Here is an 18,081-nt window from a genome sequence, read left to right as displayed (position 1 = left end):
GTCATCATCACTGTAAATTCAACCTGCCTAAAATTTATTGTTTTCCAAACAAAGCTGTCAAATCCAGTCCATTTATTAATTTTCCCCAAGTATTCTATTTACATTATTCTCCAAATAAGAGCCACAAGATAATTCACAGAAGGAGGTCACTTAAAAATATCTTGAAAGGTGTGAAGTTTAGTTCTCAGTGTGAATATTTCTTCATGATGCCCACAGGAAGCTCAGCAACCTAATAAGTTCAGGAGACTGGAGAGACTTGAAACCCTTATTTTATAAAACATAGTTGAAAAGCTGGGTGTGCTTTTCTTGTAGAAGAGAATAATGATGAGAGAAATTGGAGTGCCATTTGGATATTTGAAAAAATACATTATAGTATTGGAACCAGGCTTCCTGTATATAATATAAAACATGACTCCATGTTTTGATGTTTGGTTGCTGACAACTTTTGAACCTCACCTTTTCTTCTTCTCTTCACATTTGGACAAGCTGATAAGAAAGCTAAAAGTCTCCTTCCTTTGGAAGCAGGACACTGAAAGTATACAAGCACTGACCTGCACACAGGAACTCATTCTCTACCCCATCCCTTAACCACCATAAAAACATCAAGCCAGTACCCTTTCCCTGCTCTCTCAAGCTGGGATTTGTTTTAAAGATTTTATTTATTTATTTGACAGAGAGGCAGCGAGAGAGGGAACACAAGCAGGGGGAGTGGGAGAGGAAGAAGCAGGCTCATAGCGGAGGAGCCTGATGTGGGGCTCGATCCCAGAACGCCGGGATCACGCCCTGAGCCGAAGGCAGACGCCTAACCGCTGTGCCACCCAGGCACCCAGAACTTTTAAATTTTATAAGGGCTTTTTAAGCTTGCTGTTTCTTGTTGGGTCAGATACGGGATTTTGTGTCTTTTAAGGAATTTGCCCATCTCACCTGGGTTGGCAAAATTATTGTTCATAATACTCTTATTCTTTAATGTCCTGAAGGCACTATAGTGATGTCCCTTCTTTTATTCCTCATATGGGTAGGTTTTCCTTTTTCTCTAGCTAGAGGTTTATAAATTTTATTTATCTTTATTTTTTAAAGATTTTATTTATTTATTTGAGAGAGAGACAGAGACAGAGCACGAGTGAGGTGGAGGGGCAGGGAGAGAGAGAGAAGCAGACTTCCCCCACTGAGCAGGGAGCCCAACATTTAAGAATCCCAAGCACACCCTATCCTAGAATCCAGAGACCCTGACCTGAGCGGAAGGCAGGTGCCTAACCGACCAAGCCACCCAGGTGCCCCCCGCCTTCATTAAATTTTATTTATTTATTGGTGAGAGTGAGACAGACTTGATCTTTCAAAAAAAGAATCAGATTCTGCTTTCATTACTTTTTATCTTTTGAGTTTCTCTTTTTTTTGTCGTTCATTTCTGCTTTTATATTTTAATTCCACCTGCTGATGGCTTTGAACTTAAGGTTCCCTTTTATACGAAGGTGGAAGATGATATCATTGATTAGAGACTTTCCTTCTTTTTCTGTTTTAGGTATTCTAAGACTTTAAGTTTTCCTCTAAGTGTCCTGTGTTAGCTGCTTTGCCACAAATTCTGGTAAGTTGTATTTTCATCATTATTCAATTAAAAATATTTTTCTCGTGATTTATTCTTTTACCCTATGATGACTTAGATGTGTGGTTTAGGTTTCATGTATTTCAGGTTTTCTCGTTATATCTTAAAAATCACTGAAGTTTACTTAGTATGGTTTTCTTTCAGCTTGCATTCATTGGCTTATCTTTTAAACTAGTAATTTTAGGCCATTTCCTTTAAAGCACAGTTAATTTTTTTCTCTCTCTGAGTTAGAGAGTAAAAGGAGCTGCCATTTAAAGTGTTTGAAGTTCAGTTTTTCTTTTCTAGACATTTTCTTTTTTTAAAATTTATATTAAAATGTATATTAAAATTTATACAAATGTTTATTAATCCTTATGGTCAAATTAAAAAAGAGTTCTGTTGAATTTAGGAGAGTTTATAATCTAATTCATTAGTTGTCTAATTTGGAGAGAAGTATAAGTAAACTAATTTGTTGAGAAAATATTTCACACTCAGAACATGGAAAATTTTTATGAAACTCTTGAACAAGCTAGGGAATTCATTGGGAGTTCATAGCCAGATTTCTATTTCTTTATTTGCCCTTTGTTTTCTGAAGTAATTGTGTGGGTCAGACCATGGCTTGAGCTAAAGGTTTAACTTTAAAGTCCTTGCTGGACAGAGCACTCTCCTTTCAGTTTTGACCTAGCTCATTGGTATATTCCTATGTGGCTATTTTATTTCTTTTGAGAAGAAAGAGAAAAAATTACATATTCAGAACACTTCAGATTTCTCATGTATTTACTCACACGAGGGCATGTAGCTCCTGACAAGCTAGAAGCATAAATTCCCAGTACAACATGCATTTAGATAATTTATACAGTTACTGTATAAACCAAGAAAAACCTTCTGAGAAGTCCTTTATCTTTGTTCTAACACCATATAAAATCAGTATAGGTTTCTTTTGTTAAATTTTTTACAAATTTTAAGATTTTCTTTATTTATTTTTAGAGAGAGAGTGAGAGAGAGTCGAAAGGGGGAGGAGTAGATGGGGAGGAAGTGGGGGGGGGTGAAAGAATCCCAAGTGGACTCCACACTGAGTAGGGAGCCCAGGGTGGGCCTCAATCTCACAACACCGAGATCATGACCTGAGCCGAAACCAAGAGTTGGATGCTCAGCCATCTGAGCTACCCGGGCGCCCTAATTTTTAAGAAACATTATAAGGGATTTTTTCTAGCTTTATTGAGATGTGACTGACATATAACACTGTATAAATATAAGGTATATGACATAATGATTTGATATATGTATATATCACAAATAGATCGTCACAATAAGGTTATTTCACATGATTATCACCTCCATAGTTGCAATTTTTTCTGTATGGTGAGAACTTTTAAAATCTATTCTCTGGGGGGATGGGGTAGCCAGGTGATGGGTATTAAGGAGGGCAGGTATTGTGATGAGCACTGGGTGTTATGTGCAACTAATGAATCGTTGAACACTACATCAAAAACTAATGATGTACTATACATTGGCTAATTGAAAAGAATTTTTAAAAAATCTATTTTCTTAGCTACTTTCAAATATAGGGTGGTTTTGTTAGTCACCATGCTGTACATTATATCCTCAGAACTTACTCATTATCTAACCAGAAGTTTGTATCCTCTGACCATATTAACTCATTCACCCCACCACCCATCCCTGACAAACAACAGTCTGTTCTCTGTATCTGTCAGGTTGGGTTTTTTAGAATCCTTGTATAAATGAGATCATACAGTATTTGTCTTTCTCTGACTTACTTTATTTAGCATAGTGTGTTGAAGATTCAACCATGTTGTTGCAAATGGCAGTATTTTCTCTTTTTTTTTGGTGAATAATGCTCCATTCTATATGCAGTTGACCCTTGACCAAGATAGGTTTGAAATGTGCAGGTCCACTTTTGTGCAGATTTTTTTGAGAAAGACAGTAGTGTAAACATATTTTCTCTTATGATTTTCTTAATATTTTGTTTTCTCTACATTATTGTAAGATTATAGTACTTAATACATGTAACATACAAAATATGTGTTAATAAACTCTTTATCAGGAAGGCTTCTCATGAACAGTAGGCTTGAATAGTTAAGTTTTGGGGGGAGTTGAATTTATGCACAGAGGAGGATTTAATGTTTTCTATGTATAGTATCACGTCGTCTGCAAATAGTAGCAGTTTTACTTCTTCCTTTCTAATATGGGTACCTTTTTTTCCCTTTTTGTTTTTTTAATCTGATTGCTGTGGCTAAAACTTCTACTATTATGTTGAATAAAAGTGGTGAGAGTGGGGATGCTTCTCTCTTTCCTGATCTTAGAAGTAAAGCTGTAAATTTTTCACCATTGAGGGTGATGTAGGCTGTGGGTTTGTCACATATAGTCTTTGGTATGTTGACGTATGTTTCCTCTAAGCCCACTTTGTTGAGAGCTTTTATCATGAATGGATGTTGAATTTTGTCAAAAGCTTTTTCTGAATTTAGTGAGATGATCATGTAATTTCTTTTATCCTTCCTTTTGTTCATGTGGTATGTCACATTGATTGATTTCTGGATATTGAACTCTCCTTGCCTCCCCAGAATAAATCCCACTTGATTCTGGTGAATGATCTTTGTAAGGTATTGCTGAATGTAGTCATTGAGGATTCTTACATCTATGTTCATCAGGGTTATTGGCCTGTAGTTTTGGGGGCTTTTTGTAGTGTCTTTGGGTTTGGAAACAGGGTAATGTTGGCTTCATAGACTGAATTTGACAGTTTTCCTTCTATTTGTTGGAAAAGTTTTTGTTTTTGTCTTTTTTTAAAGATTGTGTGTGTGTGTGTTTTAAGTAAACTTTACTCCCAATGTGGGGCTTCAACTTACAACCCCAAGATCAACAGTTGCATGTTTTATTAACTGAACCACACAGGCACCCATATTTTTTGTAATAGTTTGAGACTAGGTATTATCTCTTTTTAAAATGTTTGATAGAATTCACCAGTGAAGCCATCTGGTCCAGCACTTGTGTTTACTGGGAGTCTTTTGATTACTGATTCAATTTCCTAGTTTTCAGTCTGTTCAGTGTTAGGCTTATTCTTGATCCTTGGGTGATCTTCATAAAGACCTTTAGGTTTTAAGTCAAGTGGAGGTGTTTCCTTGGTCCTTCCTACTTGGCCAGCTCTGAACTCCTCATTTATTTTCTTCTAGCTGAGAGAATTTACAAAAATTCTTTTCATATTCTAAGATTCCTAAATGTTATTTTATAGTTATCCTTTCATCCTCTCAGCACCTGATTTCAAATCAGCAATCACCTCTAGGGTAAAATCACACAAATATCAGGCTTCCCAATATGCATTTCCCAAGCCCTCTGTTATTTTGTCCCAAGAAATCCTCACAGCCTTCCTCTCCTTCCCATGCTGACAAATATATACGTGTGTGTGTGTGTGTGTGTGTATGTGTGTGTGTGTGAGAGAGAGAGAGACAGATAAACCAGAAAGAGAGGCAGACATAGGTATAGGTGTTATTTCTGGAAAGTTCTGGTCATTGCAACGAAATGTTTACACATGACATGATTTCCTACTTTAAAATCTAAGAATTTTTAGTTAAAAATTACTAAATCTGCAAAGGAATTCAACCCTCAGCATATAGAAGGGATTGGTCAAATAGTCTTTTTATTACACTCATGATAGAAAAGTAAACAGATACATATTTTTTTGTGTTATGCTTCAGTATCTATGAAATATAAAAGTGCACATATATGTGCAGCCCCTTCCCATCTATTCCTGAAGAATAATGAAGATGTGTGCATATTGTAGGATTTTTATTAACAAAGGTTTAAAAATAATCTACTCTTGAATGAGACAGTTTTTTAAATTACTAAAGCCATGCAACAGGGTAGTATATATATATACTACTTGTAATAATATCTATAGTTATTATATAAGTGTTATCACCAAATCATAGGTATGTTCTACAGAAATATATATGTATACATACATAAAACATATTTCTATATGTGTATTTGAATATAACTATATTTACATATTATCTTTCCCTCTTCATTGCCTTCTTTGTCTGTGTGTGTATGTATATGTGTGTGTTTCCAATTGTGTGTTTAACCAGTAGGTGAAAACAGGAAAGGCATCCTTGGACACACCAACAGATTCATACTTTCTCTCATATTATTGCCTCTGACTAGAATGACCATCCCGTTTTCTCCCTGCATGTACATACTTATACATACATACATACACAAATATGCACCCAACACATTTATTTTTTAATAACCACTGGGACAAAAAAAATTACACATGCCAACTATCAAGAGATAACAGTAAGAAATGAGTGAATATCATATATTTAAAAAATTTTTTAACTCATGGGATAATTTTTAATAGAACAAAATATATTAATAAGGAGCTTTACATTGGTATACACTGCAGATGAGATACAGCATAAGATCTCAGGACCGGACTACAGAAAGAATTTAATTGGAAACTAACAGTGATTTGTTTCATGTGGGTAAAATTGAACAGAATCTTAAAGGATGAGGACAATGAGAAGAGACAGGTTCAGGAATGTCCTTCCTGATGTGAAAGGAGAGGTGGACAGTGGCTCACACAAAGCACAGAAAGCATCTGGCTCATTCAGGTGAGGCCAGAGTGTGGCTCTGCAATCTGGCAGCCTGGCCTTTCTTCAGACTGGAACAAAACAGAGCTTAAAGAAGGGCGGTGCAGTGCCCAGCCCATTCACAATAGGGGTGGTGTCAATGTCCTTTGGATCAACCAGAGGTTTCAAGGTGAAATGCTGTAAAATGTTGGTCAGTAGTAAAAACAGCTCCATGCGGGCTAGGCCTTCTCCAACACAAACTCTCTTTCCTAAAACCAACACATAAATTCAATATTCATTTAATTCTGTTTCTGAGTTAGCACACAGGGAGGCTTAAATAAATATGGATTGAGAAAATAAATATATTAATAGAGTAACCCATGGCTTCTTTTATCTACACTGAAACGTGGTTTCCTTCACACTTCTCAGTACATATTTTTGTGTGCATGCAAAGAGGCAAGGGCAGCTTGCCCCAAATGGGCCACTTTGGCATAAAGATTATTTTGAATGAAAAGCAATCAAAACCCAGCAGATTCAAGAAACTCTCCCTACCTCTCCTTCAAGTGCCTGCCTGTACCAGGAAGACAGCATTTAGCAAAGATTCTTCTTTTTCTATGAAAATTCTCACCGTAAGAGGTTCGGAACCTGTGTTTTTGAAACGTCTATTCTCACTTTCCTGCTAATGGTCTTCCTCCCTGTTGAATCCCCAAACCCCCACCCCTCTTCTTAACTATGGATGTGGTAGAAGCCTGTGTTGCCTGTCTTTAGGATTTCATGTTTGTGGGTTCCCCATACCTGTGAAACTAAATTTGATCTTCTCCCTTAATCTGTCTACTGTTCATTGGATTTTTAGTCCAGCTGGGAAGGACCTTGAAAGGCAGAGGAAAATTCCTCTTCCTGGAAGCTGGCCAAGGTGGCAGTATGCTTTAACTCACTGGATACTGCTTACTACAGACAGGATTGCGGCTGGAGATCTGTGGGACATGGGACAGACAGCTGGCAGAAGGTAAGATTTCCTACCATGTCAGTCTCCTGGATCTGAGGAGTCTGATGGAGCAAGAATGGTGAGAGTCCTTTTTCTCTCTTTCTAAATTTAGAGTAGCAGGAGAAATACTTGTGGAACTAGTTCCTTGTGTTTAATAACTCTTGATAAATTTGGTAGCGTACTTCTTCAGGGGAAATAGAACAAACCAGAGATGGTCTTTGTTTTCCTTTGTATTTTTTATATCATTTGCCATAAAAAGCAGGTACCATCGTGCAGAAAGCAGGCATAGGCCCTATAGGCCTGCTGTTTGAGCCAGTCCCACAGACTGGTGAGTTCATGGTTCTCATCAGACTGGCACCTGTTGAGATAAACTTTGCTGTAGGTTAAAGGCTGTTGCTAAGGGATATCTTGGAAACCAAAACTCCAAAATTGGTGGGCACAGGTGGAACACTGAAAAGCTATGAGAGCATTCACCACCTCAAGAAGGCTCCTGTGAGGGGCGCCTGGGTGGCACAGCGGTTAAGCGTCTGCCTTCGGCTCAGGGCGTGATCCTGGTGTTATGGGATCGAGCCCCACATCAGGCTCCTCCGCTGGGAGCCTGCTTCTTCCTCTCCTACTCCCCCTGCTGTGTTCCCTCTCTCGCTGGCTGTCTCTATCTCTGTCAAATAAATAAATAAAATCTTAAAAAAAAAAAAAAAAAAAAAAAGAAGGCTCCTGTGAGGAGGTGGTCACAGAACAGGATAGACTGACATTTGGTCACCTACCAAGCTCAAGAAAACTTCTGTGCAATGAGCTACACTGTGAAAAATGCACAATCGCCAAAAACTGCTTGGGGCACATCCCTCTCAGGTGTTCGTGTGGTTCAAGGAGACCCAAGGTTTAGACAAGAGAATACCAGATAGGGGCATCTGGGTGGCTCAGTCGGTTAAGCATCTGCCTTTGGCTCAGGCCATAATCCTGGTGAAAGGGAGCAGAAGGCTTGCTGAGGGCAAAGCACAAGCTGACTCCCTGCAACCTCCCCCACTAAGCACACACTCCTGGCTGGGGTATGCCTGACATTGCTCCAGGAAACTGCCAACTGTCTTAAAGTTAATGCCTTACTAGCGGGAAAAACAACCTTAACCTTAACAATGGCAAAAGCCTCCAGTGTATTGTAGGATAGCATATGAAAATTCTTTTGAAAACTACCCATTTGGGGTATCTGGGTGGCTCAATTGGTTAGGTATCTGCCTCAGCTCAGGTCATGATCCCAGGGTCCTGGGTTGAGTCTGGCATCAGGCTCCCTGCTCAGCCGGAAGTCTGCTTTTCCCTCTGCCTGACTCTCTACGTGCTTATGCTCTATGTCTCTCTCAAATAAATACATAAAATCTTAAGAAAAAAAAAAGAAAAGAAAGAAAGAAAGCTACCCTTTTTCCCTATCCCCAACTCCCATGTATATAATCAGTCTACCCTCACAACCCAGGTAGAGCAGCACTTTCTACCCACGGGTCTTGTCCCCATGCTTAAGAGAAACAACAAAGACGTCTCAAGAATTCTTTCCTTCTTTATCAGCTCTGGACCTCACCCCATGAAACCTCACCTATATTTCAAAACTACATCATCTGGGTCCTGGGGTCTACCCCCCCTGCTGTTCTCTCTCTCTCTCTCTCTCTGTGTCAAATAAATAAAATCTTAAATAAATAAACAAATAAAAGATTTTTAAAAATTATTTTACCTGAAAGAAAGTAAGTGGGAAGGGAGAGGGAGAAAGAATCTGAAGGAGACCCCACACTGACGTCAGAGCCCTATGAGGGGCTCTATCCCACTTCTTTGAGGTCATGCATAGGTAAACTTTTAAAGAGCTACCAAAATCTTTGGTAACCTGAATTTTTCAATTTTTGCTAAGTTAACTGTTAAGCTAAATTCATTGAGTAGATCATTTCCAAATATCATAAAATAATGAAACATTAAGTACCGAATATAGGTTTCTCACCTTTTGTCTAATTACAGAGAAACTAAAGATAATTTTGGGTCTCTTAGTAAACCTGGTTTGTACCTTACTGAAAGACCATGCTGTGAAGAATCTAAGTTGTAAAATGTATTCGTAAATTTGCCAATCAAAAGAACACTGGTGTAATAGTTCACTGCAGAAAGTGAGATGCCTTTGGTCACAGACCTGCTGATCTGTGACACTGGGCAGGCACTTCCTGCCACCACCAAAAAACAAAGGTTCCTATGGGCTGGACCTCTCCCGACAAATATGCTTGATCGCTGGCATGGCCAGACAGATAGACTTGGAACCCCATTCTATTTGGCCACCAAGGTGCACCTTGGTAAGTGCATCCTCCAGATGGTGGAGACCAGGGAGAATATTCTCACTGGTCACAGAGCCAAACTTCTAGGACATAGAACAAGACAGAAGGAAAAATCTTATCTTGTACATGCACATTAAGAGCTTTAGTTCAGCCTTGGTTCGCTTGGAGCCACACTAACACCAGAGGGCTGTGCCACAGGCTTGGGGTTAATGTGTTGGGTGTACCTCACTGCACAGTTTTCTTGAGGTTGGCAGGTGACCTGTCAATCCAACCTGTTCTGTGACCAACTTATCCTTTCCTAGGAGCCTTCTTCAGGTGGTGAGTGCTCTAACAGCTTTTGGTTTTTTTAGTTTTTATTTTTTAAGCAGTCCGCACAACCAACATGGGGCTCAAACCCCCAACCCCAGATCGGGAGTCGCATGCTCCACTGAGCAAGCCAGCCAGGTGCCGCGCTCTAACACTTTTCAGTGTCCTATCGGTGTCTGCCACTTTTGCAGCTTTAGCTTCCAAGATGTCCTTAAGCAACAGCCTTCCCTCATGTGCCCATTAACCTACAGCAAAGTGTGTATGACAAATGACATAGAGGACACAAAGGAAAAGAAAGACCCTCTCTGGGAGGAAACAGAAATGTTAGCAAAGAGGACCCTACCAAATATACCAAGAGTCACCAAGCCCAAGGAAGCAGTTCCACAAGTATTTTCTCCTGCTAATCTAAATTCAGAAAGAGAGAAAAAGGATTCTCCCCATTCCCGCTCCAATGGACTCTGCAGACAGAGATTCTGAGAGACTGACATGGTAGGAAATCTTACCGTGTGCCCACTGTCAGATGTCCTAAGGATCTCTCAGCTACGGCACTGTGTGGGGCGAGCAGTGTCCAGCGAGTTAAGGTGTCCACCTGACACACCTTGTCAGGGAGCAAGAATTTCCTGTCCCCTTCAAGGTCCTTGTAGCTGGACTAAGAATCACATTGACATGAGACAAATTAACAGAAGGAAATCAAATATAATTTCCTATGTACAGACAATCCACACAGACCTAGAAATTCCAAAGAGTCAGACAAAATGAGATATATCTGTCATCCTGAACTAAGTGGGTAGGAAAAAAAGAAATATTACAAATTTGCCACAAGCCTACTAACTAACCACTGATCCCCAAACAGACTGGCAATTTCAAATGTTGTCTGGATTCCAGTCATTCCTCCAACTGAAATAGCCTTCCTCTCTGCTCTGCCTGTTGATATTTTCCACACCCTTCTAGATCCAGCTCAGATGTCATTTCTTCTATGCAAACTTCTTTGATGTGCTCAGAGTATATCACTCACTTCTTTATCTGTTTTCTATAACGCTTGTTAATGCTTCTAAGACAGCACATTTCAGATGAAATTATACTTATTCATCTGTCTCACATCCTGGAACCTAAGCTCTGAACGTAAGGCCTCTGATCTTGTAATGATACCAGTGTCAGGGCAGAGCAGGTCCATAAGCCCTGTGACTTGAATAGAAATCTCAAGGAGTCTCATTATGCAGAAATGCCCCGACATATCGGAAGAAAGATAAGGAGCAGTAGAATAGTATCTTGCTTTGAGATCATTTCTGGGCATGGCACATAATCTTGAGACCACAATAGCAAGGGCTGCTTGATACTTAGGTTTCTTATATATTCAACTGGAAGCAAATCTCCTATTTTTGTCTCTGTTTCAATTACTTCTACGGGAAAGGCCCTTTGCCCTCCTTTCTTCTCCCCTGTTTCTCCTTTGGAATGTACTGAATACTCTCCATTTCTCTCTCCTTCCAGCTCCATTTTTTGTTTGTCTTCTATGCCTACTCTGTGTTCAGGAAGCTGACTTCTATGGACTGCATAAACCAATAAGTTCGTTCCCTTCTGGGTTCTGAATAAATTCAGAGCATTAGCTATTGACAAGGTCAGAGTGTTTATTCCCTCCATCCCACCCTGCCAGGCTATAGTTTAGACAGTGGCTGTATGCCTCTGCTACAGACACATCTCCTGTTGAGGCAGCCACTCTCTCTTTCCTAAAGTTCTATTTGGGTTCCAGTAACTCCCTCCTTCCCTCATCCCTTCAGCCCTACGATGGGAACATCTTCCTGCTGATGCTAGTCCCTGAGTGCTTTATCACTCCTGAATCCTGCCCACACCTCTGAAAATAGTCTCATCATCAAATACTCAAAAATTTGCCACAATCTTACTAACTAATCACTAGACCCAGACAAACTGGAAAATTCAAATGTTATCTAGATTCCAGTCATCCTGGAATGACTTGTTGAGTATGCCACGTGTTTCTTCCCAGGACCCTGACAAATTGAAGGGAGATAACTCAAATTTCCCTTACCCTCTATCTATCTAATCTACCCTCTGCCCCTTCTTCGGAATCTCAGTTGTGGGTTCCGGGGCCAATCTCGGCAAGGGAAGCGTTCAATCAAACGAGACATAACCTGGACTTTGGGAGTGATGCCTCTGGCCTCATACAAATGACAATCTGTTCCGCCCTGAGTAGCCTCCATACAAAGCCCTTCCTCCTCTCACTGACCCCTGATGTAGAGATAAGAATGAAGCTTGCTTGCCTGCTGAGAAGGGCATGAAGTAGTCACTCTTCTTAAAGTTGCCGCTTTCATCCAGGAAGTGGCCGGGATCAAAGCGATCTGGGTTGGGAAACTCTTTGTCATCATGCAGGACCGAAGTCAGAGATACTAATATGTTTGTGCCCTGAAATGAAGGAAAACGGGTAAACTGGACAATAATGAAAGTCATGGAGCTTGAAATCCTTTTGTTGTCTAGATGAGGAGACAGGCACAAAAAAAATCTTATCTACTCCATACCACAGAACAAACGAGTGAGCAACACTAACAGCTTTTAAATCCTATAATGGCAGTCCAAGGCACTGTTAAGAGACTCCATGTCATTCTCTTCAGTTCGTACTCCGACACTAGCACTTGCTTTTCAGAAAATTAAGGGAACTCCCTGGAGTGCATTGTTCTTGACAAAGAAATTGCAGTATTGTTTAAAAGAGCTGATGCCACTGAAAATCCAGGTCATTTTCTTTGGAGCCGAGTATGAGGTCTTCAGAGCTCTACCTGAGTGGCCATATTCTTGAAGACCCTTCACCTTCACATCAAGATGAGAAACTGAAGAGTGGCTGGCTGGCTCAAAGAGCACGTGACTCTTGGTCCCGGGGTCGTGGCCTCAAGCCCCCCACTGAGTGTAGAGTTTACTGAAAATTTTTTTTAAAAGATGGGAACAGGATAAGTATCCCTCTTGCTGTTGTGCTCTTTCAATTGAATTGTTGCAATTTCTTGTGGAAATGAGAGAACATTTCCGGTTTCTAGTACAATTTTCTTAAACTCACAGATGCAGTGTAACAATGATTTGGAGTTTAGTTTTCAAAAGCAGTGGAATCTTTCTATTGAATTAAGCTCGGTTATCAGAGGCTAGTTGTTTAACATTTCCATGACTCATGTTCATTAGTAGCAAAATGTAAAGGATACATCTGTACTAGTTCATTGCAAATGTAAAACGAGATAATACATGAAATACTTTTACTTTTGCATGAAAATTACCACATGCTAGGGACACCTGGGTGGCTCAGTTGGTCATCTGACTCTGGAGTTTGGCTCAGGTCATGATCTCCAGGTTGTGAGATCAAGCCCTGCATCGGGCTCTATGCTCAGCGCTGAGCATGGAGTCTGCTTGAGATTCTCTCTCTCTCCCTCTGCTTGCATGCTGTCTCTAAATAATCAATTAGTCCCTTAAAAAAATTCTCTCTCCCATTGTGCCCCTTCTCCCCTGGTCGCATGCTCTTTCTCTCTAAAAAAGAAAACAGGGGCGCCTGGGTAGCGCAGTCGTTAAAGCGTCTGCCTTCGGCTCAGGGCGTGATCCCGGCGTTCCGGGATCAAGTCCCACATTGGGCTCCTCCGCTATGAGCCTGCTTCTTCCTCTCCCACTCCCCCTGCTGTGTTCCCTCTCTCGCTGGCTGTCTCTCTGTCACATAAATAAATAAAATCTTTAAAAAATAAATAAATAAAAAATAAATAAATAAAAAAGAAAACAAAACCAGAAACGATTATCATGCTAAGTACTTAAAGCGAAATTTGATACTGTTATGATAATGACTTCATTCACAATCTTGAGATCTTAATGAAGGTCATATATTTATTACATAGCAGAGACAAAATTCAAATCTAAATCTGTCTGGATGCCTTCTAGTGTACCCTCTGGCCTTTCCAAATACATGATGTAGTTCTCATTGCAGAATGGTCACTACCCTCCTACAGTTCAGAGAGGTGAAGGCCAAGCAAAGTGCTACTCTTTCTGAGCTAAGGAGACAGAGAAAAAAAAATTGGCTTCTTGAATTCATGAGGAAGGATACAGTACATCTATAAATAAGATCTCAAAAGTATACAAAACTATTCTGTAGAAGTCCATGGTTATAGGCTGGGTGACACATATACAGTAGGAAACTCAATGGAGCCTATCAGAGTATGACCGCTTGAGAACTGAAGGTGGATATCAGATGTTGTGCAGTGATAGGGGAGCTGAGGTTCTAACCCATCTAGAGTGGAGAGGACTTTCTCGGTACCTCAAAATTTTTTGGTCACCCTCAAACTTGCAAACTGTTGGATTAAGGAACCGACACTGGACTGAGGGCCATGCACAAAGACTAAATTCAAAAGTGAAACTAACTCACAATGAAAGAATTATAGTAAGCCTCAGTGGCTAAAAAACATCCGTCAGGAATTTACCTGCCTGCCAAAATAAACAGCAGCATCAGACTCCCCGCAAGTCATCATTCAAAATGTTCAGCATATAATAAATTACTTTTTTAAGTGGGCTCCACACGCAACCTAGGCTTGACTCACAAACCTAAAATCAAGAGTCGCACGCTCCAACTGACTGAGCCAGCTAGGCACCCAAGCATGTGATAATTATTAAGCATGTGAAAAAGAAGGAAATGTGACCCAAAGTTAAAAAACAGTAATCAACAGAAGATCCCATAGTATCCTAGACGTTAGAATTATCACATAAGAACTTCAAAGCATATGAGTGTATGAATCTGTGTATTTAGGAGATACAGAAGAGTCCATCCAACAGCAACAGAGTACACATTCTTCTCAACCATACATGGAATATTCCTCAGGACAGATAATATGTTAGGGCACAAAATAAGCATTAAAAATTGCAGAAGAGTAAAATCATATGAACCTGGTGCACCTTGCTAGATCAGTTGGTAGAGCATGTGACTTTTGATCTCAGGGTTGTGAGTTCAAGCCCCATGCTGGGTGTCAAGATTACTTAAAAACAAAATCTTAAATTGTATCACCATATTTCCTGACCACAGTGGTATAAATCTAGAAGAACTGAAAAATTCATAGATATGTGGAACTTGAAAAATGTGCTACTGAACAACCAATGAGTCAAAGAAGACATTTAAAAAAAAAATTCCTCGAGAGAAATGAAAATGGAAACACAACATACCAACACTTACGGGATACAGGAAAAGCAGTTCAAAGAGGAAAGGTCATAGCAATAAATGCCTAGATCAGAAATAAAAATCTCAAACAAGCTAACTTTATGCCTCAAGGAACTAGAAGAACAACAAATGAAGCCCAAATTTAGGACAGGTAAGGAAATAACACATATTAAGGTCAAAATAAATGAAACAGAAACTAAAAAGAAAATAGAAAAGGTCAATGAAACTTGTTTGTTGAAAAGAAAGATAAGCAAAATTGCCAAACCTTTAGCTAAGCTCACCAAGAAAAAAGGGGACTCAAAATCAGAAATGAAGTAGACATTATAGCTGATATCACAGAAATACAAGAGATCATCAGAGACCACGATGGACAATTAGACACCAAAAAATTGGACAACCCAGAAGATATGGCTAAATTCATAAAAACATACAACAAACCAAGACTGAATCATAAGAAATAGAAAATCTGAACAGACCAATTACTAAGATTGAATCAGTAATTAATATTCTCTCAATAGACAACATTCCTGGACCAAATGGATTCACTGGTGAATTCTACCAAACATTCCTTCTCAACTCTTTGTAAAAATAGAATGAGAAGGACACTCCAAATTCATTTTGTGAGGGCAACATAATCCTCATACCAAAACCATACAAGGACACCATAAGAAAAAATTAAAGGCCAATATCTCTAATGGAGAAAGATGTACAAAATTCTCAAAAAAATCTTCACATACTGAATTGAACTACGATAAAAGGATCATATACCATAACGAAGTGGGATTTATTCCAGGGATGCAAGAGGGTTCGCATCCACAAATCATTGTGATAGACACTAAAAAATGAAGGCTAAAAATCATACGATCATCTCAGTAGCTGTAGAAAAAAGCATTTGACAAAATTCAACATTCATTTATGACAAAAATACTCAACAAAGTAGATATAGAGGGAATGTACCTTGACATAATAAAGGCCATATATGATAAGACCACAGCTAACATCATCCTCAATGGGGAAGAGCTTCAGCTTTTCCTCTAGGATCAGGAACAAAAGAAAGATGCCCACTCTCACCACTTTTTCCAACACAGTACGAGAAGTCCTATTCCGAGCATTTGGCAAGAAAATGAAATAAAAGACATCCAAATAGGAAAGGAAGGAGAACTGTCACTATTTCAAGATGACATGATATTGCAGATTTAAATAATCCCTAAAGACTCCACCCAAACTGTTAGGATAAATAAATTCAGGATAAAAATAAATATACAGGGGGGAGGAGTTAAGCTGGCGGAGGAGTAGGAGACACCGTTTTCAGCCGATCCCCCAAGTCGAGCTGGATAGGTACCAGACCAGCCTAAACAACCACGGAACCAGCCTGAGACGCAGGAAGACGCATCTGGATCTCTACAAATGAACATCTCCAGCGCTGAGTATTGAGGTACGAAGCGGGGAGCCATGAAACTGTGCACAGATATCGGAAGATAAACGGAAGGGGGAGGGAGCCGCCGCGTTCGGGCGCCGGGAAGCGGTAGCCACTTGCACGGGAGAGCGGGCGGGGCTCGCGGACGGCACCCGCAGAACAGCAGACTGAGACCGTGAGCCCGGTGCGCGCCACCAGGCATCTCGCGGAACCCCGGAATCCCGGTGCGCTCACTGGATCCAGACTGAGACCGGGAGATCCGGAGCGCGCGCGCGCGGGGCGGCTGGCGGCTGGCGGCATTAGAAACTCAAAGGACAGAGACGCGCCGGCCCTGGAAGTGAGGGCTGGGACGCCGGGTGTGGGGCGCACACCCAGGACGCTGCAGGGTTGAGCAGCACCAACAGAAGCAGAGTTAAAGTGGCCAGAACATTAGGAGAGAACGGGCCGCAATCCCTCTGTTCTGTGAGAGAGGCTGAAATTTGGCCGCTGCTGCTCTGACTCTCAGAAGAGGCACAGCAAACCGCCAGGGAAAGCCGCCAGAGAACAAAAGCCGGGAAATACCGGCTCAGGGAGTGCCCATCCCCATCCCCCCTCGCAGAGGACGCACAGACTCTACTCAAACAGGGTTGCCTGAGTATCAGCGTGGCAGGCCCCTCCCCCAGAAGGCAGGCTGAAAAATCAAGAAGCCCACAACCCCGGCGCCTGGGTGGCGCAGTCATTGAGCGCCTGCCTTCGGCTTAGGCCGTGATCCCAGCATTCCGGAAAGGAGTCCCTCATCGGGCTCCTCCGCTGGGAGCCTGCTTCTTCCTCTCCCACTCCCCTGCTTCTGTTCCCTCTCTCGCTGGTTGGCTGCCACATAAATAAATAAATAAAATCTTTAAAGAAGAAGCCCACATCCCTAAGATCCCTATAAAACAAGGGGCACGGCCTGGGACCCAGTCAATAATTTGGGCTCTGGAAACCCCGCAACCTCTCCTCATCAGAATGACAAGAAGGAGAAGCCCCCCCCCCTCCAGCAAAGAAAAGACAGTGAGTCTGTGGCCTCTGACACAGAAATAATGGATATGGATGTAACCAAATTATCAGAAATGGAATTCAGAGTAACGATGGTCAAAATGATGAGTAGAATTGAAAAAACTATTAACGAAAAGGTTACTGAGAATATAGAATCCCTAAGGACAGAAATGAGAGCGAATCTGACAGAAATTAAAAATTCTATGAGCCAAATGCAGGCAAAACTAGAGGCTCTGACGGCCAGGGTCGCAGAAGCAGAGGAACGGGTTAGTGAATTGGAGGATGGGTTAATAGAGGAAAAAATGAAAATAGAAGATGGTCTTAAAAAAATCCACACCCACGAATGTAGGTTACGGGAGATTACTGACTCAATGACACGATCCAATGTTAGAATCATCGGCATCCCCGAGGGGGTGGAGAAAAACAGAGGTCTAGAAGAGATATTTGAGCAAATTGTAGCTGAAAACTTCCAAATCTAGCAAGGGAAACAAACATTTGTGTCCAAGAGGCAGAGAGGACCCCTCCCAAGCTCAACCACAACAAACCTACACCACGTCACGTCATAGTGCAATTCGCAAATATTAGATGCAAGGATTCAGTATTGAAAGCGGCCAGGGCAAAGAAATTTCTCACGTACCAAGGCAAAAGCATCAGAATTACGTCAGACCTGTCTACACAGACCTGGAATGAGAGAAAGGGTTGGGGGAGCATATTTAAAGCT

The 18,081-nt window shown here is 40.9% G+C and overlaps 1 protein-coding gene and 1 long non-coding RNA gene across 2 annotated transcripts in view; one reads left to right on the top strand and one right to left on the bottom strand.

Moving 5' to 3' along the window:
- Window positions 1-1,507: 1,507 nt before the first annotated feature.
- Window positions 1,508-18,081, top strand: part of LOC123783993 (uncharacterized) — an 86,386-nt gene continuing 69,812 nt past the window's right edge. The window contains exon 1 of the long non-coding RNA XR_015724768.1: window positions 1,508-1,582. This is a non-coding gene — a long non-coding RNA (uncharacterized LOC123783993). The remainder of the gene's footprint in view (window positions 1,583-18,081) is intronic.
- The window catches only part of LOC123783991 (cytochrome P450 2C21), a 31,353-nt gene continuing 19,088 nt past the window's right edge, over window positions 5,817-18,081 (bottom strand). The window contains exons 8-9 of the mRNA XM_045785070.2: window positions 12,027-12,168; window positions 5,817-6,437 (exon numbers count right to left, since the gene is read on the bottom strand). Coding sequence (XP_045641026.2) covers window positions 6,256-6,437; window positions 12,027-12,168 — 324 coding nt within the window. The 3' untranslated portion in view covers window positions 5,817-6,255. The remainder of the gene's footprint in view (window positions 6,438-12,026; window positions 12,169-18,081) is intronic.

Source organism: Ursus americanus, chromosome 6 (genome assembly GCF_024610735.1).
Source record: "Ursus americanus isolate L20-20 chromosome 6, mUrsAme1.1.p, whole genome shotgun sequence".
Taxonomy (NCBI): Eukaryota; Metazoa; Chordata; class Mammalia; order Carnivora; family Ursidae; genus Ursus; species Ursus americanus.
Note: the sequence above shows the minus strand (reverse complement) of the source record. Positions and strands in the feature narration are given on the sequence as shown.